This window comes from Hibiscus syriacus, unplaced genomic scaffold (genome assembly GCF_006381635.1).
Source record: "Hibiscus syriacus cultivar Baekdansim isolate YM2019G1 unplaced genomic scaffold, ASM638163v2 tig00110065_pilon, whole genome shotgun sequence".
Classification (NCBI taxonomy): domain Eukaryota; kingdom Viridiplantae; phylum Streptophyta; class Magnoliopsida; order Malvales; family Malvaceae; genus Hibiscus; species Hibiscus syriacus.
In genome coordinates this window covers 211,662-235,667 of record NW_024062585.1, presented here as the reverse complement: position 1 = coordinate 235,667, position 24,006 = coordinate 211,662, and the positions used below count along the sequence as shown (strand labels likewise).

At 35.1% G+C, this 24,006-nt stretch overlaps 2 protein-coding genes and 2 pseudogenes across 6 annotated transcripts; 2 read left to right on the top strand and 2 right to left on the bottom strand.

Annotated features, from left to right (window-relative positions):
- The first annotated feature begins 4,688 nt into the window (after positions 1-4,688).
- LOC120214490 (V-type proton ATPase subunit G1-like) lies at positions 4,689-6,802 on the top strand. 2 transcript variants are annotated; one of them, XM_039212380.1, is made up of 4 exons: positions 4,689-4,786; positions 5,603-5,696; positions 6,160-6,260; positions 6,450-6,802. In XM_039212380.1, the coding sequence occupies exons 2-4, from the start codon at positions 5,609-5,611 to the stop codon at positions 6,591-6,593; spliced, it is 333 nt and encodes a 110-aa protein (XP_039068311.1). In that variant the 5' UTR covers positions 4,689-4,786; positions 5,603-5,608; the 3' UTR covers positions 6,594-6,802. The 2 variants fall into 2 exon arrangements, with proteins under 2 accessions (XP_039068311.1, XP_039068312.1); XM_039212381.1 differs by lacking the exon at positions 4,689-4,786 and adding an exon at positions 5,488-5,519.
- A 3,365-nt stretch (positions 6,803-10,167) lies between these two features.
- LOC120214491 lies at positions 10,168-12,503 on the top strand (annotated as a pseudogene).
- A 65-nt stretch (positions 12,504-12,568) lies between these two features.
- On the bottom strand, positions 12,569-18,602 carry LOC120214489 (dystrophia myotonica WD repeat-containing protein-like). Of its 4 annotated transcripts, none has more exons than XM_039212376.1 (11): positions 18,107-18,602; positions 17,533-17,847; positions 17,336-17,444; positions 17,158-17,251; positions 16,365-16,455; positions 16,153-16,242; positions 14,327-14,423; positions 14,144-14,231; positions 13,959-14,064; positions 13,775-13,867; positions 12,569-13,297 (listed from the first exon to the last, which is right to left on the bottom strand). In XM_039212376.1, the coding sequence occupies exons 1-11, from the start codon at positions 18,275-18,277 to the stop codon at positions 12,899-12,901; spliced, it is 1,653 nt and encodes a 550-aa protein (XP_039068307.1). In that variant the 5' UTR covers positions 18,278-18,602; the 3' UTR covers positions 12,569-12,898. The 4 variants fall into 4 exon arrangements, with proteins under 4 accessions (XP_039068307.1, XP_039068308.1, XP_039068309.1 ...); XM_039212377.1 differs by having other exon boundaries at positions 16,365-16,452; positions 18,107-18,601; XM_039212378.1 differs by having other exon boundaries at positions 16,159-16,242; positions 18,107-18,600.
- A 3,021-nt stretch (positions 18,603-21,623) lies between these two features.
- On the bottom strand, positions 21,624-23,959 carry LOC120214454 (annotated as a pseudogene).
- Positions 23,960-24,006: the final 47 nt, after the last annotated feature.

Genomic DNA, 24,006 nt, shown 5'->3' with positions numbered 1-24,006 from the left:
ATTGTTTAAGAGGGAAGCTCAAGCTTTATTGTATATATATTATAACCTGGGTATACGGATTCAATTTCTTAAGAAGAACATGTTATAGTCTAGGTGTTGTTGAAAGTCAAGGAATCTCATCTAGGTGTTGTTGAAAGTCAAGGAATCTCATCTAGGTGTTGTTGAAAGTCAAGGAATCTCATATTTAGAGTTCAATTTCCAAGCAACTGACTTAAACTAGATTCACCTACTCGACTATTACATCTGTGAAGATTATTATCATCATTGAACGTCTTAAACAAAAGTATAGTAACATCATATGCAAAAGATACCCCATGTTATCCGCTCTTATACTTACTTGAATACCAAGCCTCTTATTCATTCTCTTATGAAAGGTGAAGGCTACGTCGGCTCTTGTAAAAGAAGAATATGGTGTTTGAGTGTATCTTCTGGGGTAAAATCAAGGGTCATGTTACTTTGTCAAAGATTTATAACTCCGATCATTTACAGAATTTTTTAATTTATTTTATATTAAAAGAATTTCAAGTCTGCAAATTTGATTCAAGGCTCACCATCTTTAAAGTAGTATAAATTCATTTAAATCTCCTAAAAAACTGAGAAAAAGCAAAACAAATTCAAACAAAGTACGGCAAATGATAAAATGATCCTCTTCCTTATTTGGATGCCCCCGAGTTACTGAAGTCGATCCAATTCTTGTTACGCATTTTCTGCACGATTCTTTTGAATGCGAAGTAGTTCTCGATAGTGTGCTCTGGGACACCACTATGATATTCGCAATGAGTGTTCTCATCATACCACATGGGGTATGGGGGCTTCAAGGGTTCATTGGGTATGGTGATACTACCTGAGTGTCAAAAGTTGTTGGTAAAGTTACTTGTAAGTCATGGGAATATGATCAAAATGTTCCTATTTTTTACGAGACATGTGAAGGTAATTAAAAAGAGAAAAATAATACGAAATATGCAGGAATACATGATGCATGAAATGTTCGAGGTTTTGATCCAAAAATGTGTCTGTTATTATAAATAATCCTTATTGGGGACAAAAGTGTTATTTCTTAAGAGACAAATAACATTTTAAAGGTATATTCTTCTAGACCCCAACAACTTCTGACAAGTTGATTCGTCTTCCGCCTTCTTCTGTCACCGGTTGAATGCCCTGTTGAACCGTTCCGGCCTCTCTGAGCTATTTTTTGTATTTGTTCCACGAAATCTCGAATGGTTGCATCTCTGGTTTTCACTCTCTGTTGAGGTTGTTCCCTAATGGAAACATCATTGGAGCCCTTCATCGATAGGAACTATTCGAAGTTCATCTGCTTGTTTCTTGAATTCGTCAACAATGACATCCAATTTCAGCTATTGCTTCATCTTATTTTTGTTGCCTTTGAATGAACTTTCCAGGTTAGTAACCTTTTTCTCGTCTTGCCCTGCAACCTTTGCCAATTCGTTTTGGAAAAGTTGACTTTTGACGTGCTTGGTGTAAGCCTGGTCCATTATGAGTCCTTTCTAACCATAGTCGGACTTCTGAGCTTTTCATCTCTTGTATTATAACCCCTATGTCCATTAATGCAAATTATTTACGTTTAACGAACACATTTTTTATGGATTAACACCTCTTTTGAATGATGAAAATAAATTGAAAGAGAACAAAAATGAAAAGTGTTAGTGAGGTAAATCAAAACAATAATGAAAATAAAAAATCCTACCCCGCATGATATCTACCCCACATGCTTATTATTCCTACCCGGACATGATCTCTATCCCGTAAGTTGATTTCGAACAAGTCATAACCGCATAAATTTCTAGTTCACATGCTTTGAACAGAAAATAAAGTAGAAAATAATCTCAAAACAACCTATGGTTTGAAATAAGGCTTTAGGGTATGCTCTAATTCTATTTAGTCTCCCAGTTTAGGTTCTAAAAAGGTACCCAAGTTCTTCTTGTTGGTGCCCCCTTGGGCTTACCAGACCCTTAGTCCTAAGCTCATTATAAGCTTATGTGGACTAAGTTAAACTCGAGAGGATACATTCCCTTATGCCCGCACGGAGAATAAATTCTCACGAATACATCACTGTCACCCTACTTAAATAGGGTTTGGAGCTCGGGTATAGAGCTTGAGATGAAAATTTTGAAAATATGAAATTATTGAGAAAAACGTCAGTACAACTATTTACTTGAAAAATAATCAAAGATAAATAATTAGAATCGAATAAATAAATTAAAATTTAAACTTGTAATTTTCTCTAAAAAAGACAACTAGAAATTAATTTCGGCCTGACTCACTTACATGTCCCCAGTAGAGTCGCCAAGCTGTCGCAGTCGTCTTTCGGTTTGGCTCGGAATTGGGCTTCGACTTGAAATGAATGGGTTAGAGTTGACATCGATCATTTTAAAACGATATTTAGGTAGATCGGACACCATCTTACCTTATCTGCGTTTTACCAGAAATATGTCGGGTTCGGGAGTCGGTTACAATCAAGGAAGGATTATCACCATTGAATTGCCCTTTCAGTACCAATTAATTTGTTGGTTGTCTTAATTGCGAAAATTAAAATTTAAATTAAAATTTTAAAATTCAATTCGAATTAATTACCTTTGATCGATTGAAAACATTTCTAAAAAGTCAAAAATGTTAGAAAATATAAATAAATATGAAAAAAAGGAAAAAAATATTAATATAAAAAATAAAAATAAATAGAATTGAGTAAAAAGAAAAATAATAAGAATAAACTAAATAAATAAATAAAAGAACAAAAATAAATAAATAAAATAAAAAAAGCGAAATAAAATGAAAAAAAAATAATAACAAAAGGTTAAATTCTTAAAAAAATGAAAAAAAATGTTTAAGGATCACCTAGTAATTAAGCAAAATATCAAATGCACCAAATTAATGATTAAAATGTAATTATTATAATACTATGAGACCGAAAATAAATAAATAAAAAACTAAATTTCATTATTGACCAAAATAAAGTATGCGTAAAATTAGAAATTAAAATAAAAAATACTGAAAATAAACTATAATGACCAAAATGTAAAGGGTATAACTTATAGGGACCGAGAATGAGATCTACTCATAATATTTGAAGGACTATAGGAAGAGTTTACCCCAAAGTCCACCTTCACGTGGGATTTGTTTAATTTTCACGCAACATTGCTTGAACTTTTGGGCAATTGGGAGCAGCCTTCTTCTCTTCAATCTTTCCAAAGAAGGCGAAAACATGGATCTGATTTAGAGCTTATGAACTTGGAGCCTCTTGTATAGCTTCCCTGAACGAAGGCACGAAAACAGCCAAAACAACACCCACACGGCCGGTAGAGGTGACCCTTGGCGGCGCATCGACCATCCTGACCTTCCCACACGAGTACTGATCTCGTAGTATCCACACATGGCCAATTACACACGGATCTAGAGGCGCTTGAGCGAGCCAAGCTCGCAATTTCAACACAAACAGCCCCCAACGCTGGCAGCGGCGATGGGGCTACGACGAGACCTTAAAACGACGACCGACGACCTTGCTTACTCTTGGAGACGAACGACGACAACAATGAAGGTGAGTGGGGGTTGTTTACGATTTTGAGGAATGAAGGAGAGCGACATAGAAATGGTGATAGAGCTCGACATTCAACCATGGTCGAGAGGCCATTTCCTCTATCTTCTGTTGGTTCTCTCTGTAAGCTCCTCTGCCCCGAATATATATAGTGGATGCATGTAGGAGTAAGTTGAATCAAATCCGGATTTTCCGGGATTTTCTGTTATTTGGATGGGTTTAGTGGATTTTGAAAGTAGATTTAGGGCGTTGAGATTTTCATAGGATCATGTGAGTGTGTTGAGGACGAAAATCAGTGTCAACATATATATATATATATTGTTGTTAACTTTATCAAATAATTTCATATAGTTGTTAACAAAAAAATTAAATTATATATATTTATATAAGTGTATATGAGATTATTACTTCTTTTTTAAACTTTTTTTTCTTTCATTTATTATAGTATCTTGTACGTTGTATGTTGTGTTTTGAAACTAAGAAGTGCTTTTAGCTTGGTCGTTTTGGGTGTTGGTTTCCCATCCAGCCTTGCCTAGGTTTGACTCTCACAGGCCTCCTTTGTGATTTCTCTTCTACTATCAATTGTCATCCAATCCAATGCTGACATGTATCACATATGATTGGGTAAAATTAAATGATTAAATTAAAAAAATACCTTCGTTTTGTGATTAGAAGATTAAATTTATAAAATTAAATTAAAATTAAGACCAAATTGCTTTAACAAATAAGTATTGAGGACTAAATATATAATTACGTCAATTTATTTAACTGCCATCATCACTTCTGTCAACTGTTAACAACAAGTATCTTGATTGACAACAAATAAATAATTAAATGGTTTGATTGATAAAATTAAAAGATCGGAAATAAAAATAAAAAATTAAATAGTTGAGTGGTTAATAGTATAATTTACCTAAAAATCCGTACTAATATTTGACCTTTAAATTAGAACAGATTAAGCAAAACGAATAGACACTAGTGTATCTATAGACACGTGTAATAACGAAGACAAGAAAATTGTATCTTTTGACACGTGAGAAATTAATGAATTCAGTCCCTTATGACACACAAGTAGGTACTGATAGACAATCTGGAAACGACACCGTTTCTTGAAGCTCCGTGTGTGAGAGAGAGTACAAACAGATATTATTTATTTATTTCCCTGTCAGATTAGTCAGATAAGCATCCTCGAGTTTTCAACTGAAATCTTTGAGACCAGAAGAAAAAACAGACGAGGTAACCCAAAATTTCTTACTTTCAGTGTATAGTCTTTTCATTACAATTCTTCATATGAGTTGTGGGTACGTGAATGATCAAAGCAGGAACTCCGAAGAAATGGAAGAACCTTTTCGTTTTAGTCTTTGCAATTTTAATTCTCATGCTTTTGGTTGTTCGGTTCTCTTTAGATCTCACTTTCACGCCTATTGTTCCTGTACTTGAATTACCCATTTTTTTTCTTTGAAAACCCTCTCTGTTACTACTATAATAGAATTGTAAGATGTTGATTGGATTTGAGGACAGATCTTTATTTGAAACAAATCTTGATTTATATGTTCTTTAAAGACTTTGTGAAAGTGGCTGTAGTTCTCCATTGAAATAGTTTTCTAGCAGAATCCATTTAGAGCTAAATACCTAATATAGATTACCAATAAAAAATACAAAGCTAAATGCCTAAATATATTAGAATTTGAAATTTTCAGGAGGGGGTGGGGGCCACCGCTTGTGCCAGCCTCCCTTGGTCCGTCCCTGCCAGTTATTGCCCTTATTCCGTAGTACTTTATCTCCATATGATCGGCTAGTCTGATAAAGTCGGTGCCTTTTTTTTATTAAGTATCCTTTTTTCTAGGTCAAGGCTACCCTCGTGAACTTTGGGTTTTGCATTTACTTTAATCTGTTTGGAATTATTCATGTCATATTCTTCAACTTCTAAATTATTAGACTTAAGCATAATTCTGTAGTTAGAAGTGAGGTTGACTTCCTGCCAGATTCGCAATTATACTGTTATTCACTTATTGTTTATCTTGTTCTTGAATACTAGTTTTGATCTTGTAGGAAAATATGGAAGCCAATAGGGCACAGGGTGGCATTCAGCAGTTGCTTGCTGCAGAACAAGAAGCTCAGCATGTTGTAAATTCTGCCAGAAATGGTAACTACTCTCCTTGTTGTGTTCAACAGATTCACAGATTGAACCATTTCGAGTTATTTGTCTGGATTTATCATTACGGATTGATATATATGTTCGCTCATGTGTGTATATCTGTAAGAGATGGTGAAAGTATAGAAGGCTACCTTCTCATACCCCTGATTTTGAGAAGAAAGGAAAAGTTTATATTTTCCCGACTTGACCTCAATACAGAAGCTGGCTGTGTCTTGTTCTCTTATTGTATCCGTCCGTAGTTGTGCATGTGTGTATGCACTCAATCATTCGCATGAAGTGTTTTATGTACATGTTTGTTTCGAGACATGCATGGAATTGCTTCTGCATGCATTATTTTTTGTCTCCTCAAAGTAGTCCGTGGGGTTTCTTTTTGGTTCATTATTATAACTTTTTCATTTTAGCTCTAAAGTAATTTGTCTTGGTTCTTGACTTCTTCAATCTCTTCTTTTAGCCAAGATGGCTAGGCTGAAACAAGCCAAGGAAGAGGCTGAAAAGGAGATTGCTGAATACCGAGCTCGAGTGGAGAAGGAATTTCAGAGTAAACTTGCCGAGGTAAATAATTCTTGATGGTCAACTAGGCTGAGCTTCCGACTCTTCTTCTTGTAGCTTGTAAAGTGTCTCTCTATAACTCGAGATTGTTAATGAGGATTGGAAGCTTCTCTTCTCTCCTTGCATAATACTAGCATCATAGATTCGTTAACTTTTTTGTGTTTTGATGCCTGTCGTGTGGTCTTCAAACAGAGCAGCGGAGATTCGGGTGCTAACGTGAAGCGACTCGAGAAAGAAACCGATGCAAAGATTCAACACCTGAAAAACGAGGCTGCAAGAATATCAGATGATGTCGTCCAAATGCTTCTCAAGCATGTGACAACCGTAAAGAATTAGTCCTCTTGAGGCGGCAAACATTCGCAGCCTGTTACTGTCGTCTCCCTGCGTGTTGTAATATTTGCTTTGTTGTATTTTTAATCTGAACTCCGGTGAACAGATTAGACCATTTTTACGAGGTAAACCAGTTTGAGAATATGTAGGACAAATGGTGTGCTTATTATTAACTTTATGCATGCAGACAAGAGCAATAAAATTTACTTATGTCAGTTTTGCGTTTCAGTACCCTTACTTATGAATTAGTCCTTGAAACACCCTACTACCTTCACCAAGCTGAGACGCAAAAAAGTTGGAAAAAGAAGCTGCCTTTTCGGGTGGGAATCATATGGCTTGAGCTTGTGTTAAGCTTATATGCTAAATTTGACCACTGAAAAGCATGGGTGACATGCTTCTAGGGAAAAAGGATAGCCTGGGAGCATTGTCAGCTTGAAGCCAACTTGATTCCGACTGATTTGTGTGTTGCATATTGGGCCTTTTTACTCAAATATCACTCATTTGAAAACTATTCATCATTTTAATCTCTATCTCCGATTACATTTTGGGATGATATATTTTTTTATCATGCAGACAAAGGTCCGTTTCTTCAAAACCCTTTTTTGTAGGAAGTGTTTTCTGCCTATGTGACGACTATACGAGACAGGTTGGACTAAAATGAAAGAAAAGTCAAAAGAGCCAAAAACAAACTAAAATTACTATATGAATTTTGTTAAAAAAAAAAGAACATGTGAATATGTGATGCGTATCGAGAATACGAATGAGCTTGGCGATGATGACGAAACACATGTATTAATCTTATGTTTAATCGCTTAAAAAATGTGTGTTTAAAATATTATATTTAAATACTTAAAAAATTACATATCTAAACAATACGACTTTTATAAAGTTCATGGGATTTCAAATGCTATATTATTTAGATATGGAGATTCTCAAATGTTTAAATAGAACTTTTTAAACACATATTAATTGAGTGAATAGAACTAATATATGTGCTTCCCATATGTTCCATACTTGTGCAGATGTGTCTTGATGAAATGCGTTTTAAATGAGTGATATTGGGGTAATAAAAAAAAAAGGCTATTCTTCAGCACCTCACATAACCTCTATTTAATTCTCCATTGCTACTAAAGCATATATTATTCAGATTTTTTTCGGTATAACCATCAATATCTTATCGATTGATCAACTAATATGGATCTAGTACTGCAGATGCAAGGACGACATTCCTAGTCTAATTTATTCCATTTGTAATGGTCATGATTTGAATCCTTGACTTTGTTTAAGGGATATAGCGTCTTATCTCGTTAGATCAATTGATTGGTATGTTATTCGGATTTATTGTAAGCTTTTGGATTCGAAAATATTCAATTGTCTCTAAATTATCTTAAAAGAAGCCTGCCGACAGGATCTTGATGGCGTCAATAATTTTTTCCCCAAAAAATCAAATGAAGTAATGAATAAACTAGTGAGTGACCAATTGCTAGGGACCAAAGCACTTAGCAGCCTCTCAAAGTCTAAATGTGAATTATATTAAATTCTCCTCTTTCATTTCAGGGACCAATCCATTCCCCATTATAATGATTATCAAAGACCATTAGCTACATGAATTTCAATTTTCTCCCAAAAAAAATAATATTTTACTAAAATTTATTCTTAAAGATATTTTACTAATGGTTTTTCTTTTTCCAAAAATTAATTAGCTCAATAGACCCGGAATTTATTTTACAATCTGCGGTAAATACTACATTATAGAACAAACTCATCAAGTCCACGTGACGAATTTATCCAGATAATATTTTTTATTTAAATTCATCACGTCGACGTAACAAATTTCAAATAACTGTAATAAATATCGTAAATCTTTAAATAATTTGCTTTATATATATTAGACTAAATAATTAATCTGCCTGGTCAATTTTACTATTTTAAAAGACTAAATTTTATTAGGCCTAGAAACATACTTATTCAAGGAACACCGAGTTTTGAACCATTTTTAAACCCAATGGACCAAATAGTTGTTTACCTTTGATGGCTTTTAATATGGGGAATAATTTTTTTATCATATATTCAATTTAGTTGTTTTTTTCCCCTACTATAATAATTTTTGAGTCTTTTCCCGACAATATCATTCTTTCTTTTTTTAATGATTATTTTAAAATGCCCATTCCTTTTATACATAATTATACGAGCATAAATCACTTTTATTTCTTTTTTTAATGATTTAATATTTTAATACTTATTATAAAATAATATGATGAATATAAAATAAAAGGTAAAAAAATATCAATACTTTATTTTATTTTGATTATTTTATGTATTTGATTCAAGTTTGTGTGTTTTATTAAGTTTATTTTTAGGATTAATTTCTATAAAAGGTTTTCTATATTTTATCTTTTATATTTCTATTTATTTTATAAAATAAGTTGATTTGATATTTTATTTATTAATCTTTATGTTTATTTTATTTAAATTATTTGTATAGAACTTTTAAAAGATATAGAAATTACAAATAATAGAAAAATTATATTTTTTTATAAACTTTCATGTAAAAAATTTTCACTTTAATTTTGAGAATTTAATTTGTTAATAAAAAATATTTCAATGATAATTTGGTAAAATATATTATTCATATCTTATATTCCTCCAATCAAATACTGTGATCTTACATTTCTGTCAAACAAATCAAACAAGGTAGTACAACATTCCTAGTAATATGCCATGTAATGTTACATTCTGATAATCTTATTCTCAAAGATAATCTTACATTTCGTGATCCAAACAACACTTAAAGGTCAATAGTTAAATTGTGGCCAAACACAGTATAACAACCATATCATATTGTGTTTTAAAGTCATTGTGATACAGTAAACTATATATGTAACATAAAAACGTAGTTGTTTTTAAAGAAATAAATCACATCGTCACATATGCAATACATGTATCGTGATTTGGTAGATAAACAACGAACACGAGAGTATATTCATATTCGTTCGTTTAACTTTAATTAAACAAACGAACCAACATGAACAACTAAATGAACAAAATTTATTATTCGTGTTCGTTCGTTAAAGGAATATAAGCTTGTTCGTGCTTATTAATGTTTGTTCGTTAAAATGAAAAATAACACAAATAAACGTAAATGAACATAAATTTAAACGATTTAATGTTTTTTTTTCAATCTACTTTGGAATGAAAGGGATAGTGAGTTGTTGAGTGGAAATACACACGTGAACAAATTTAAACGAACATAAATGAACTGATTGTCGAATATTCATGAACATAAATGAAATAAACCTTTTTTTCATGTTCATTCATTTAATTAAACGAACAAAAAATCTTATTCATGTTGTTCGTTTAATAAATAAGTGAACGTAAACGAGCTTCTCGCGTTTGTTATTTTTTTAAACTTCAATGCTGAAGAAGGGAAATTACTTATACTTCAGTGACTGCTTATGTAATTTACTCATTTCATATTCTTTCGAAATATTGACACGGTATTAAAATATTTTTAACATAAAAAACAGAGAAAATAGAAGTGTTCACTCTACCACAACTCCTATCGTCCATCAATGGTGGTTTTGGTTGAACTTTACGCTAACCAAATATTCACCCAACCTAAGGTTCTCCATTTATTTATTCTTTTGATAGAAAAATGAAAGGGAAAAGCAAACATAGTTTTTCTTTTTGTTCTCCCAAATAATTTTCGTCTTTCTTTTTTTTTTCATTTTTTTGGAGGGTTTTGAGGGGTGGAAATGGGAAACCCTGAAATTTTTACATGAAACCTGGATCGAACTTGGTTATAAAAATCATTCCTTTATAGATATTTTGCAAAAAAAAAACCGGTTTGTTTTACTTTATATTCCAAAACCCGGGAAAAGTTCATGGGGAACATTGGAAGTAGCGGAGTAATGGCCGGAGAAGGCACGGAAGCCGGCGGAACCACCCTCCCCCGCCTCCTCCAGCCCAGCCGCAGACTGAAATCGCCGCCAACCGTTACGTCTTCGCCGCCGCGACTCCTTACGCGCCCCAATACCCGAACGCCAACCCGTCCCAGTACTACCAGTACCCAGGGTACTACCCTCACCAGCCGCCTGTGCCGTTGCCGATTCCGGCACCCTACGATCATCATCATCACCACCACCATCGGGGTGGGCCTCACATAGAGCCCGCCAATTGGGGCCGATATGCTTATGGACCGATGATGCCCCTGCCGCCGGTGCCGTATATAGAGCATCAGAAAGCGGTTACTATAAAGAACGACGTCAATTTGAAGAAGGAGACTTTGAAATTCGAAGCTGATGAGCTGAATCCTGGGAAGTTCTTGGTTTCTTTCACGTTTGATGCTACTGTTGCTGGAAGGTATAAAAAATTCTAGCTATGTATTCGAGTCGCTTTTGATCACGATTTTGCTCCTCGGATAACATTCATATGATTATTGTTAAATTTGTTTTAAGAGCTTGAGTGTCAATTATGCCAATTTCGATGATTATTGTTAGATGTATAGGAAAAGAAACACTGAATGATGCCTAAACTTATGTTGCAAGCATGTAGGTAGCTGACTTTCTTACAGATATGTAATAATGCATTTGATGTTATCGTTTTCTTCTGCGCATTCATACTTATCAATAGTACGACGATCGATTGATCTTGCAATATATTATTTGATGTATTTCCGGTTCTCTAGGATCATGAGAAAGTAATACTTAATGGAGTGCATTCATGTAGCACTTAAGCACAAGTGTTTTCCTCTTCTTAGAATCAATTTTGCTGCATTGAAGTTATGTTGCATCTTATCTTGTAGTTCATATTTGCCGGTTTTCATGTGAATCATGTTTGGTCTCAGATATTATTTCTTAACTAGACGATTTATTTGGTTTGTTCTGCATACAGGATGACTGTTATTTTCTTTGCAAAAGAAGGTGAAGAGTGCAATCTGACAGCAATGAAGGAAAGTATCCTACCCCCGGTAATTGTACCTTTCGAACAAGGTCTAGGACAGAAGTTTAGACTGCCCTCTGGAACAGGGATCGATTTCTCTATGTTTGAGGAGTCAGAATTATTGAAAGTAGATGAAGTGGAAATCTATCATCTTGCCGTAAAGGCAGAGGCATTACCTCTCAACCAGAATGCGTCGGATGGAAACCAAGAGTCAGGAGCCATGAATTCTCAGATAACACAAGCAGTGTTGGAGAAGGAGAAGGGTGAGTACCAGACGAGAGTAGTGAAACAGATCCTGTGGGTGAATGGGATGAGGTATGAACTGCAAGAAATATATGGGATAGGGAATTCAGTCGACAATGATGTTGATGCAAATGATACTGGAAAAGAATGCGTTATCTGCCTTTCAGAGCCTCGGGACACAACTGTCCTTCCCCTTTGTTTGGTCTTTGGCACTATTGATTGACTAGACAAGAAAGCAAAGGGCAACACTCAACTGTTGGCCTAACTCAATGAATAAATCCTGTAGTTATAAGTTAAAAGGTAGTGAAAATCTTTATTACTTTTCAAGTAATAGCTACTCCTTTCCACTCATGGAAATGGCTGTTATAACTAATTCTCAGGTTATGGGAATCGAGATTATAGTCGATGGTTGATGTAAATTTTGTTTGTAAATAATGCAGTGCATGTGCAGTTCATGTGCAAAGGTTTTGAGATGCCAGACGAATCGATGCCCAATCTGTAGGCAACCAGTTGAGAGGCTTCTCGAGATAAAGGTCAACAATGGCCCTGATGAATGAGATGAGAACATGTTTCTTAAACTATCTTACTGTATAGTATTTTGTTATCTTTATTTCGAGCTTTTCTAATAATCAAAACAGGAAGTTATAATCACTTGGAATTTCACACAAATATATTGTCAAAATGATACCATCTTGCTTGATGGGACTTCAAAAATATGTTTTTTGAGTTCTACTTTATTTACATTTTTTAGACGTTAAAGAAGAAATTTAAGGCCAGTGTTACAATTGGGAACAAGCTTCAAATACAAATCTTAAAGGAGCAATTCCAGGTTATGCCTGCCTTCATATATATTCTGGAAATAGCCGTTTGTACTTACAATGTCTAGACCTCTGTGCTGTCAATGGTATTTTTGTTCTTTCAATATACATTGGATTCAGATGGTTTATCTCATTCCAATTCGGTTTCGATCAAACAATTGTACTTTGACAAAACCCAACTCGATAAAGAGATGAACGGCCACACTAACAAATAGAAATGCAACTCCAGCATAGAGAAACATTACACTGAAAAACGAAAAAGAAATAATAGAGCTTTGTTTTGTCTTGCCTCTTTCGATGATCGTGTGGTCATTGTTTGTAGCTAGAACTGCCAATCTTGTTGGATGCTAATGTCTTATCCTTGAAACTGTTACTTAAGGAGGTTTCGGTGTTGCTTGAGTTGCTTTCTGCTATGCTAGGTCTCATCCAGACCTTTATGTGTCCCTCTCGACAAACAGTAAGTACAGATTCTTGGGTAAAAATCAAGCCCGAGAGTGGTTCGGTGTGGACTCGATGAGCAACCAGAGGTGAAACTTTCGGAACATCTCGAATGCTTGGGGCAAGTTGCAGGGTACCTAATGGGGAAACATTGTCCCAGTGGGATGATTGGCTCCCAGTGCTGTAAGTGGGAGATCCACCAGGGGCGCATCGACGTAATGGCACTATAATTTCATCAATTTCCAGGTCCCACAATAATAACTGTGTGTCCTATATAGAAGAATGTAATAATTAGATGTGAATGATAGTGCAGGTGCTGCAAGGAAGCATATTTCCCTTCAAAGGAACTACTGTAGAAAAAAGTTCATGAATGCTGTAATGGGAGATCCACCAGGGGCGCATCGACGTAATGGCACTATAATTTCATCATTCCAGGTCCCACAATAAAACTGTGTCCATATAGAAATGTAATTAGATGTGAATGATAGTGCAGGTGCTGCAAGGAAGCATATTTCCCTTCAAAGGAACTACTGTAGAAAAAAGTTCATGAAGGTAATTCTCCAAGCCTAATTTCAACTCTAACATATCAATGAAAAGATAAAATTCGTGGATCATAGCAGTTGAATCCACGTAAACACAATCAAAATACAAGAGCAAGTACATGGAAGAACACAGCATTAGATAGAAGTGACGCTAATTAGGACGCAGATGGTAATTGCTTTTACCAGACTAATATCATCGATATACCTGACCAACAGAGCCAAACCGGTACATCACTGTCTCCCCCGTGCCATCGGAATTAGGTGATGACCAATAAGAATCAAATGCCACTCCACTAACCTGCCAGCACCATTTAGAAAGAAATGAGCATGGAGCCATAATCATCCACAATAGATAAACAAAAGCCTTCACCATAAGGTAAGAATTATACCCATGAGTTGTGCCCCTCACCCCAAGCCACAACCTTGCGATCTTCCATACTCCAAACTTGAACCAAGTCGTCTTCACCTCCAGTCAAAATATATTTACCATCCATACTGTTCAGCGGAAGTTGATTTCAGCAAAGAAAAACAGCATGCATGAATTCAAAAAAAATCTGAATAAATGATAGAGCACCTCCAAGCGCAACACAATAGAGCACCATAATAACTTTTGCCACCGCATATAAGTTGTTCTCTTGAATAGTCAAAAACCCGCAGATAACCTGCGCTCGGTACGTAGAAACAGAAAAACTTAACTTCAAACTAACAAGAAAAGAAAACAGCCATAAAACAAAAAAGACGTCAAGTTGTCTGATACCATCTCTTCCAACAGTTGCTAAGAAGGCCCCATCATGGGAGAAAGCAATGCTATTAATTGAACCTTGACAAACATGCCATCTTGCAATTGGGTTGCTCTGCAAGGAAATAAACCAAAACAGTATGCATAAAGATAGGAGGAAAACAGCATGTCCTATCTAACCAGATATCAAGATTATCATGGCATTAACTGTAACACGAACAAAAATATGCGTATAACCCAGAAGGCCAGTACAAGAATACATAGAAAGTTAAATGTGTTGAGTAAAGGTTTTGAGAAATCCTTGCAGCTATTCAAAATATAAACGTACAAACTACACTACCTACAGCTCTCCTCTCTAAGAAATTTGGGTGCCAAATCCCATTTTGACAATCTAGGTCACGTAAAACGCAACAATACATGCATCATCTAATTTAAACAGAAGGCTGTTTGGCTAGAAACTAGAAGCACATATAGTGAAAAGCTATGCAGCACCTACAATAAACATACACAATTAATTGTTACTTGCCTCCTGCTTTAGATGATAAATCGAAGGTAAAGACCAATGTTATTAAAACCGGACCGGACCGACCGGTTCGACCGGTTGAACCGTGAACCGGTGGCCTATCCGGTCCGGTTAACTCCTAAAACCGGATTAGCACAGAACCGGTAAAGAACCGGAAGAACCGACTGAAAACCGGGAAAACCGGGATGAACCGGCTGAAAACCGGTTTAAACCGCCGGTTCACTTTTTTTCTTTAAAAAAAAATTAAACCAAACAACATCGTTTGTTCAACGAGCCGAGTCAAATTCGAGTATTGCTGAGCTCGACTCGAACTCGAAAACTTTAAAAGTAAGGTCAACTCGACTCAAAAACTCACAAGCTAAAAATTATCAACTCGAAATATAATATTAAAACTTGAAATCGAAAAGGCTCGAACTCAAAAAAAAATTTAGAAGTTCGATTGAAGCCTAAAATTTGAGCTCAATTAAAAAATGACTGTCCCTTTTTCCCATATGTATGGGATAAGGGGGAGGTAAGATAGTAGGTTACCCCCAACACCAGGTTGAGAGCAGCTTCTAAGACTTCCGAATTATGAAATGCCCTCCGTGGGACTCGATCCCACGACCTCAAGGTTAAGAACTTTGTGCTCTACCAGGTTGAGCTCAATTGAACCTAAAATTTGAGCTCAATTGAAGCGAAAGAATAGTTCGCTTTGTGCTCACCAAAAGGCTCCATGATTTTGAATGCAAATTACCTCTATTATTTATAGAATAAGTTGGGATGCTCTTCTATGTTCTTACCATGTGGGATTGTTTTTGTTCTCATATTTTTACTCTTTAAACTTTTGAGATATTCTTCTATGTTCTTAGCCATGTGGGATTGTTTTTTTAAACATTAAACCAAATACATCATTTGTTATGATTTTTTTTAAATCCTAATTTTATTTTTTTGATTATAGTTATAATTATTTATTATTTATGTTTTACCTTAAATATTATGTTGTAGTTGATTTGAATCATTTTGTTTTACTTGATTTTATAGTTTTTTTTATTTACATGTTATGACTTGTGATTTTTTTATACTTTTAATATTGTAAACTTAAAAAAAGTGTTACATATATATTAATATTGCTTTGAATATTATGTAAAATTAAAAAAATATATTATTTTATATAAAATCCGGTTCAACCGCGGTTGAACCCGTGAACCAGTGAACCAGTACCTTCATCGGTTCAATGTCCAGTCCGGTTTTGAAAACATTGGTAAAGACTACCAATTTTTAGGAAACATGCACAAATAAGAAATTCTAAAATAGTTTTCTCCCCAAAAATATAAGTGCTGACCAGTACCTTACTGTAACGTGCATGTGCAACAGAAAATTGAGTTTGGTCTTTTATAACAGGGAACGAAGAATCGGCAGCACCTTCCTTGTTCTAGAGGGCAGAAAAAGAAAGAAAAAAAACTTAGAGAACAATTTGATGCATTGAAAATAGTGAAATTTGTAAGTTACACTTCCAGAAGTGAAAAGTATCCTATTTCATTACTAAAAACTTGCCCTTTCATACACGTATATGTTTCCATCAGCATGAGCTACCACAAAAGCACCATCACCTCCAGGAACCCATTCAATACAAGTGCAGCGACTGCTGGAAATTACAATAATTAATAAGAAAGGCAACAGAGTCAACGCAATTAAAAACATCAATTTAGGATAAAGTCCTATTATAAACAGAAGTCGATGCCCTTTCATTACACTGAAGGGAAGCCAAAGAAAAAGGCAAATTCTAGACATTGCAGCATCAGAAAAGTCAAATATTTCTAGAAGGCTTACAATCAACTCAGTGAAAGACCAAGTCAGTCACTGTCATGCATGCTGACCTTATATCAATAGGATCGATACCTTAGAAGTACATCTCAAAGAGAAAACAAATGAAGCCACTCTACAGCTAAGACTCTAGGTGGATAGAAATTAAAAAAATGGGTTACTGAAAGGAAATATTGCCCTGTTAAAATAACAAAAACAGATTCCAGGAAAAAAGATATTTTCATAATAATAAAGTATGACAAGCTTCATACACCATTTAAAAGAGAAACTGATCTATATCTAAGATGTCATAGAAATTATCCTGCTCCAAGCCATTAGGTATTACAACATATCTTTACACCACCATAGACAAGTCTAGACTCTTGAGCAAAATATCTAAAAAAGGGACATGCAAAAGTACTAAAACAAAGCATTTTGAACTCACAATTTTAAAAGGAACACTCATACAGATAAGAAAGGTTCAAACCCCAAGCTTCTGAAACGTCGGAAAAAAGTACAATGGATGTAGTAATGTAAATCTTGCCTGTTGTTGATACAACCATCTTTGTTGTAATGCTGCGCTCCAACAAGCTTCTTTCCAGCATCCTGTAACTGCTGTCTCAGTGACACAGAGTAAACTACAGTAACACAGAACTGATAAATTGGCAGAGTTTAAACCGATGAGCTATAATAACAAATTAACACAAGCAAAGAAGAATTACCATCACCAGAATTCAACCCAATAATCAAATCATGTCCATCTTTGGCTTTATGGTCGAAAGCGTGGCAGATAGGGTTTGAATTACTGAAACTGATAGACTTTATTGGATCCTACATTAAACACCAAGTTTCTTATAAAATGCTACCATTGACACCTTCTCATTTATCAAAAACCTAAACTAGAAAAATGATAAATTACCTTATCCTGAGAATTCAAATCACTAATAAAGATAGCATCACCAACATTAAAGATTAAATAAATTCCCTTCCCATCAAAATTCATATTATTCATTGAATTACTTGAACTCAAAGAACCCAATGAGCCAATCCTAGTTGTACTGCTAATATTTTTACTCCCACCATTCCCTCCAGCAAATCCGATTGTGCGGCTCCCATTCCCAGCACCTAGCCACCTTGCTGCTGCTGATCTGACCCCACTGCTAGCACTGTAGCCGGACGATGAAGATGTCGGAGTTGACGGAGATGGCTTCTCCTTCAAATGCGCTAGGGTAACCTGACAACCAAACTTAATCAAATACAATCTCAACAAACGAATACAACATAAGCAAAACTATTTCAAGTTCAATCTTTTAATCAATAATGTTTGAACATGGATGACACAAAAAGATTAGTAAAATATGTTCCTGAAGTGCTTCTAAGAGATGGGTATAATAAAAAAAACCACCATGTTTACAAATAAATTGGAAATGTTCTCACTGTCAAATAATAATAACATTAAAAAAAGAAAAGAAACCCTAGAAATTTGAAGTTACCTGAGTAACAGTTTTGCCATGAGCATAGTGGAGAAGGCTGGAAGGGTGAGTCTTTTCATAGTGAAGCTTATACCGACCTTCCGGGGTCTTAAAATAAGTCTTCAAACCGGGCGATTGAGCGTTCGCCGATGAAGATGGCGTCGAAATAGCACCGTTGGCGGTGTTGATCATGGCGTTGCTTATCTTACACCGGATAACATCTGATCATCCCACCCTGGCTTTTGTTCCACTTCTTCGTCTCGATTTCGACCTTTTTTCCTTCCTTGAATCCAAAGACAAAACCAATAATTAAAAAAAAACCCTGCCCTTGGGCTAATGGGGGTCAAAGGAGATGATGTTAAGACTTTTCGGAGAGTTTAAGGGAAGTCAACGGAAGCGAAGGTGGAAGATTCAAGAGACTCAATTTGTGTGGCTCTGTAGTTATAAACTGAGGGATCGATGAAGAAATTGGGGAAAAAATTCCAAGCCTTCTTTTTCAATTCAGATTAGATTTTCAGCTTCAAATTATGAAGTTTTGGGCTTTATGCAAATCTCTAGTTATTATATATATAAAAAATAGTATTAATTAATTAGAGTTTTATTAAGAAAGGGAAATTATAAGCAAAAGCTTCATTGAAAGAATATCTTCTTGTCCTTTTTCTCTTTTTATTGAAAAGAAATTACAAACCTTCGAAAATTAAATCCCAAATATTACCATTATTGGTAATTTAAAATATTACATGAAAAATCTTTTGATTTTCGGATTACTGAATTTTAATGAGTTAATAATTTTAAATATTTAATCTCTTGTAGATTTAGATTACTACACGTTAGCTTAAAGATTTGGAAATTAATAAACAATAAAAGTTAAAGGCAGTGAGTGGTATTCCAACTTGGCATCCATTCGTCAACACATGAATGGGTCTAAAGTTGTTGATTCAACATCTTTTATTACAAAACTAAAAGAAAAAACATCTTTCATTACCAAACACAGTTGAGTTTGAACAGCACTTGTAATTTGTCTAATAAAGATATTACATTAATCTAGTTTTTCTTATTTAAGTTTATGAAATAAATTTAGATTTAATGTCTAATTTTTTATATACCTTCGTTGGGAAAGAAACATGAATATGAAAATCGACAATTAATTGATCTTGTAACATCCTAGACCAGTACGACACACAATCGACCGATTTAAGGTACTACACGGAACCATTGAAGCGGCTAACCAACTTTAAACTTATTTTCTTGTACTTTAAAACGATTCTTTACATCTGAGAGCCCTCAAAATATATAGATACCTACATACTGACTCTTAATTGACTTTACAATTCAATACAACTGAATTCATGAATATACATGCCATTTAAAAAACTGGATGACGTACTCTGCTCTGAACTGTATCTGGATCTCGGTCACTCTAAATATTCTTGAACTGACTGAATCTACTAACCTGCCCACAGAAACATCCACGCCACACTAATAACTAAAACATACTAAAATCATCATTGAAAAGCTCAAGCTATCAAGTCTACTACTATCTGTTCTACTATTTGTTTTGTTCTACTAGCCTACTTGTTGAGTGTTGGACCTTGCGCCCAAGCTAGTCTGCTTTAAAACTGCTTTAGTGAGTATTCTCGAATACTCACTCTCTAAGCTATGGTAGACATCATGGTGCGACTGAGGGTTCTGCATCTCGAAACTCACACACCCTTTTAGTCAACCCTGGATATAGCCCCCAAAATTCTCTACATTCATACCCCTGACTAACCCACCCTTTCTTCTAAAGAGTGTTAAGGCCTCGACAAACATAGTTAGTTAGAAAGGCCTCGGCCCTACCCAAGGATATCCAAACTGAATCTATATGGTCGACTCTGCTAGCTTTTCGAAAGAAACTCGGGTGTCATGGTCGTTTTCCCGAGCATTCAAACAATACTAGTTTTATTTCTCCTAACTTGTTTTTACGTTTGAAAATGAAATTAACGTTCTCGCTTGTAGTCTTATCTGAAGAATTACTAAAGTGTTGGGGTACCTCAAGTCTAAAACGCTCAAAACCTGCCTTTATTGCTCAAAACATACTAAAAGTATCGATACTAACATCGTGCAGAACTAGGAGTATCAAAGTGAAGAAAGCTTCGGTATTTTACAAAGAACGTCCAACTAAAGGGATCAAGACTGAGTGGATCATGGAAAAGTATAGACTTCTTGAAACCATGTTCTGGACTCTCAATCGAAAAGGGTCTATGAGGGTAAGAACTAAGAACTAATTTAGAGCTATTTTATTATTAAAAATATTTCAAGTTATTAAAATATCCCAATGGGCAATGGCCTTAAAATACCAAAAGCTATATATTCAACGACTGCCAAATGTTGCCCTACAATTTTATATCTCAAGACCTGCCTTGCCTTGCCTTGCTTTGATACGATCTCAATCATGAGCTTCCAAGGCAGTGATAAATCCTCCACATCAGTCCAGGAAGCCATTTCTGATAACAAGAATTTACAGATTTCATTTTCATCTCCACAAATTCTCTCTAACCCTTCGTAAAGAGAGTCCGTGGAAGGTACCAGGACCACTAGTTTCGTCCCAACCAGCAACAAGAAGCTATTTATTCATTGATTCAAATCTAGCAACTACGCTTATTTACCATTCAGCTGTACAGTGCTGCCACTTCAAATATACCTATCAACTATTTCTTCCGCTTTTCACTTACCTCAATCTCCATTCCGGAATTGGTTTCAGATGCATGCACTATGGAGGGTTCAATCAAAGCATTTGTCTGTCTGTCTAGGCAACACAACTTTTGGCTTCAAGAGATTTGATCAATTACAATCTGTAATGCTCTGCATATGTGGTGATGATGGATTTTTTAGCAACATATTTAAAGAAGAGACATGAAGGCAGAAGTATCTCCTTAAACGAATGCAAATAAATCTTTGGAAGCTCCATGATATACAACATTTAGGTTCTCTGAATTTTGTGTCAATAGATGACTCACGTTTTTCCCGTGTGAACAACGACTCCCACAAATGAATAGAAATACAAGATCAAGCATGAAAACAAACCCACCAGAAAAAGCCGATAACAAACAGGAAACACAGATGAATCCTTTATCACTTCACTTCTTCAGAACACTGCAAATAAAGAACAGTTAAAGGTGATTCCATGCTAAAAAAATGAGAACATGTCTGTTAATCCATCAATGGAATCATTACTAAAAAAATCCAACATCTATCATAAAAAAGAAACTGAACATGCTATATGGCAAGTTCCACTAAAACGAAATTGTATGTATATCTGTAATACAGATACGGTTTTCAGTTAGTTTAGATGGGACTTTCTAAAATGAAAGGCATGAGAAAGAATCTTACTTGTATAATAGGCAGCAATTCCCAGAACTATGCACAACAATACGATATCAATACAGAAATTTCGGCTGGATCTCAACTGCACAACCAATAACTTACGTTACATACAGCAAAGGAGAAAAAAAAAGCTGAAATGGATGGGAATAAACAACTAATGAGTTATAATCAATCACCTGGTGACAGTATCTTTGAGTCTAACATTGGTGTCTTAAGGTCAGAAGACGCCTTGTCTACCTATAATATGAAAAGAACAGAATTTATATTGTAAATTTGCATTCATTAAGCAGTTCATACAATGTACAACAAGATGATGACCATGATGTTACCTTGGTGTCAATTTCATCCATCAAAGGAACTTGCCTATATAATTCCTGCAGATTCCACAGGATACAATTATCCGCATGAATATTACAATAACTTGACAAAAAGAACAAGATAACAAATATTTATACTCATAAATAAAGATCAAGTCAGCTTTACCTCATTCATATCATGAGCCATGTTTTTTAAAGTATCCAAACCTTCTGAAATCATATCCAAACCTTGGTCCTGTATGGATGTCAAAAGAAACAAAAGGTAACTATAGCTAAAGAATGTGGTGTGCAGTTAAAAGTCAGCCAAGCTTCCTTCTAATAGGAAGGATGCTCATAAAATTAGGGACCAAACATGTTTGTCGTGCCTGCTTGATTCTCCGCATTTCATACTCTTGCCTGAATTGACTTGATTGCTCAGATTCTTGAAAGTATTCATCGTCAAATCTTCCATCTATGACCAATATGAAAATGTAATTACAACAAAACGGAAAAAGATGTTCTAGACAAAAGTTCCACAGATATTTAGAGTAAATGATAAGCCAACCATTATGAACTATGAGATTGAGAATTTCTCACCGTAAACCAGATGGAAAAAAGAATAAAGTGTAATAATTTTGCAGATATGAGCATAAGCTAAGCAGCAGCCTCTAATTATTCTCAAAGATATAAAAGTTGACGTACAATAGTTTTAAATATATTCGAATCAAATGCTCATTCCCTCTTTCCACAGATCTATTGAGTTCCTACTCTTATTTTTATTTCATTTTTATCTTCCAAATTCTTCTCTTTTATATTCGAATCAAACTTGTTCTTAATCCAATTTTCCCAACTTTTCATCTTATGTTAGCATCAGCTAATTAAAAGACAAAACAGTGTTCCTCAATCATTACTTAAGGCACCACCAAATAAGCTGAACCATTTCACCCTGCCTACCCTCCCCAACAACAAAAGGCAAAAGGAGAAAAAGATAACAGCATATAAAGTGTTCAGTTTTAGTCAAAATGGTACAAACAAAGATATAAATCTAAAGATTGGCAAGTTGGAACAGTTAGTAAACAGCTAAACATGGAGCCTACCTATATACAATCTCAATAAACTCAACAAAAAATTTCAATGGAGTTAAAGATCACCTGAATCAAACTTAATTGCAGTACGAGAAGCTGAAGGTGCTGAAGACATCCAGCCTCCAGTTTGTTTAGGAGCAGCAGTTCCATCAGGTATAGCTTGAATCCTGTCTGGCAATGCAAGTACCAGATCATTACGGGCAGCCATCTCTTCAGTTGAAATCCCTTTAACCTGTAAATGAATTTCAAAATCTATCACAATGGAAGTCCAAACTAGTCAACTCTCACATCCACAATAGTATATTCCATATACCCCCTAAACAAGTTAAAACTAAAAACAAAATACATCATTGAAAAAAGTCAATAATGTTTGCCTGAACAACATTACCAATCTAAAATACATTATAGAAAATGCCAATTCTGTTTTCTTGAACAACATTACCAATCTATCAACAGGTAAATGAGCTCACATTTACAATACATTGTTAAACAATTTGGGAAATTTTAAAGAGGAAAAAAAGCTAACCTTCTTAACAGCCAATCTCTGCAGCTTAGGGACCTCCTCAAGCAATCGAGCCTTGGTTCGACGGATCTCAGCGTTCACTGCAACAGCAGATGCCTTACTTTTCTCCTTGGAAGAATGTTCCGCTTTCTAAATCAAAACATCACAAACATAACTCAAATCGAAGGCATAAAACCCTAATTCTCGAGAAACAAAGATCGATTAAGCAGACAAAGACAGACTCTCTAAATCTCAATTAACCTACTCGTAGAACAAGCTTAAACCTAACAACATCAACAAAGATAAGAAGAAAACATTAGATTAGATTCGAGCTACCTCAAGAGCGGCTTCAATGTCGTCTTCGATGGCGGCGTATGCGCGAGCAAAATCATCATCGCCGGAGACATTTTGGTCTCGCTGCTTTTCGATGTCGTACCTGTCGTACTTCTTGCAGATTACATCTACCCTTGTCAATATATCGATCACACTCATCTTTTCTTCTAGTTAACAGATCAAGCAATGTAGCTATCTGGATTGGAAGGAAGTTGAGCGGAGAAGAAGAGTTTGATTCTCTTCGTTTCTGTTTGTTTCCTCCCGTCGACAACGGAAACAACTCCAGATTCAAAGAATAATTGATTTCAAAAACAGAAGCACAACAGACCACGGAGTCAA

Excerpts from the sequence above, each read along its gene's own strand:
- LOC120214490 (XM_039212380.1), top strand. The coding sequence starts at position 5,609 with ATGGAAGCCAATAGGGCACAGGGTGGCATTCAGCAGTTGCTTGCTGCA. Across the intron at positions 5,697-6,159 it reads TGTAAATTCTGCCAGAAATG|CCAAGATGGCTAGGCTGAAA; the intron begins GTAACTACTCTC and ends CTCTTCTTTTAG. Across the intron at positions 6,261-6,449 it reads TTCAGAGTAAACTTGCCGAG|AGCAGCGGAGATTCGGGTGC; the intron begins GTAAATAATTCT and ends GTCTTCAAACAG.
- LOC120214489 (XM_039212376.1), bottom strand. The coding sequence starts at position 18,277 with ATGATCAACACCGCCAACGGTGCTATTTCGACGCCATCTTCATCGGCG. Across the intron at positions 17,252-17,335 it reads TGGGTTGAATTCTGGTGATG|TTTACTCTGTGTCACTGAGA; the intron begins GTAATTCTTCTT and ends GTGTTACTGTAG. Across the intron at positions 16,243-16,364 it reads ACATATACGTGTATGAAAGG|AACAAGGAAGGTGCTGCCGA; the intron begins GCAAGTTTTTAG and ends TCTGCCCTCTAG.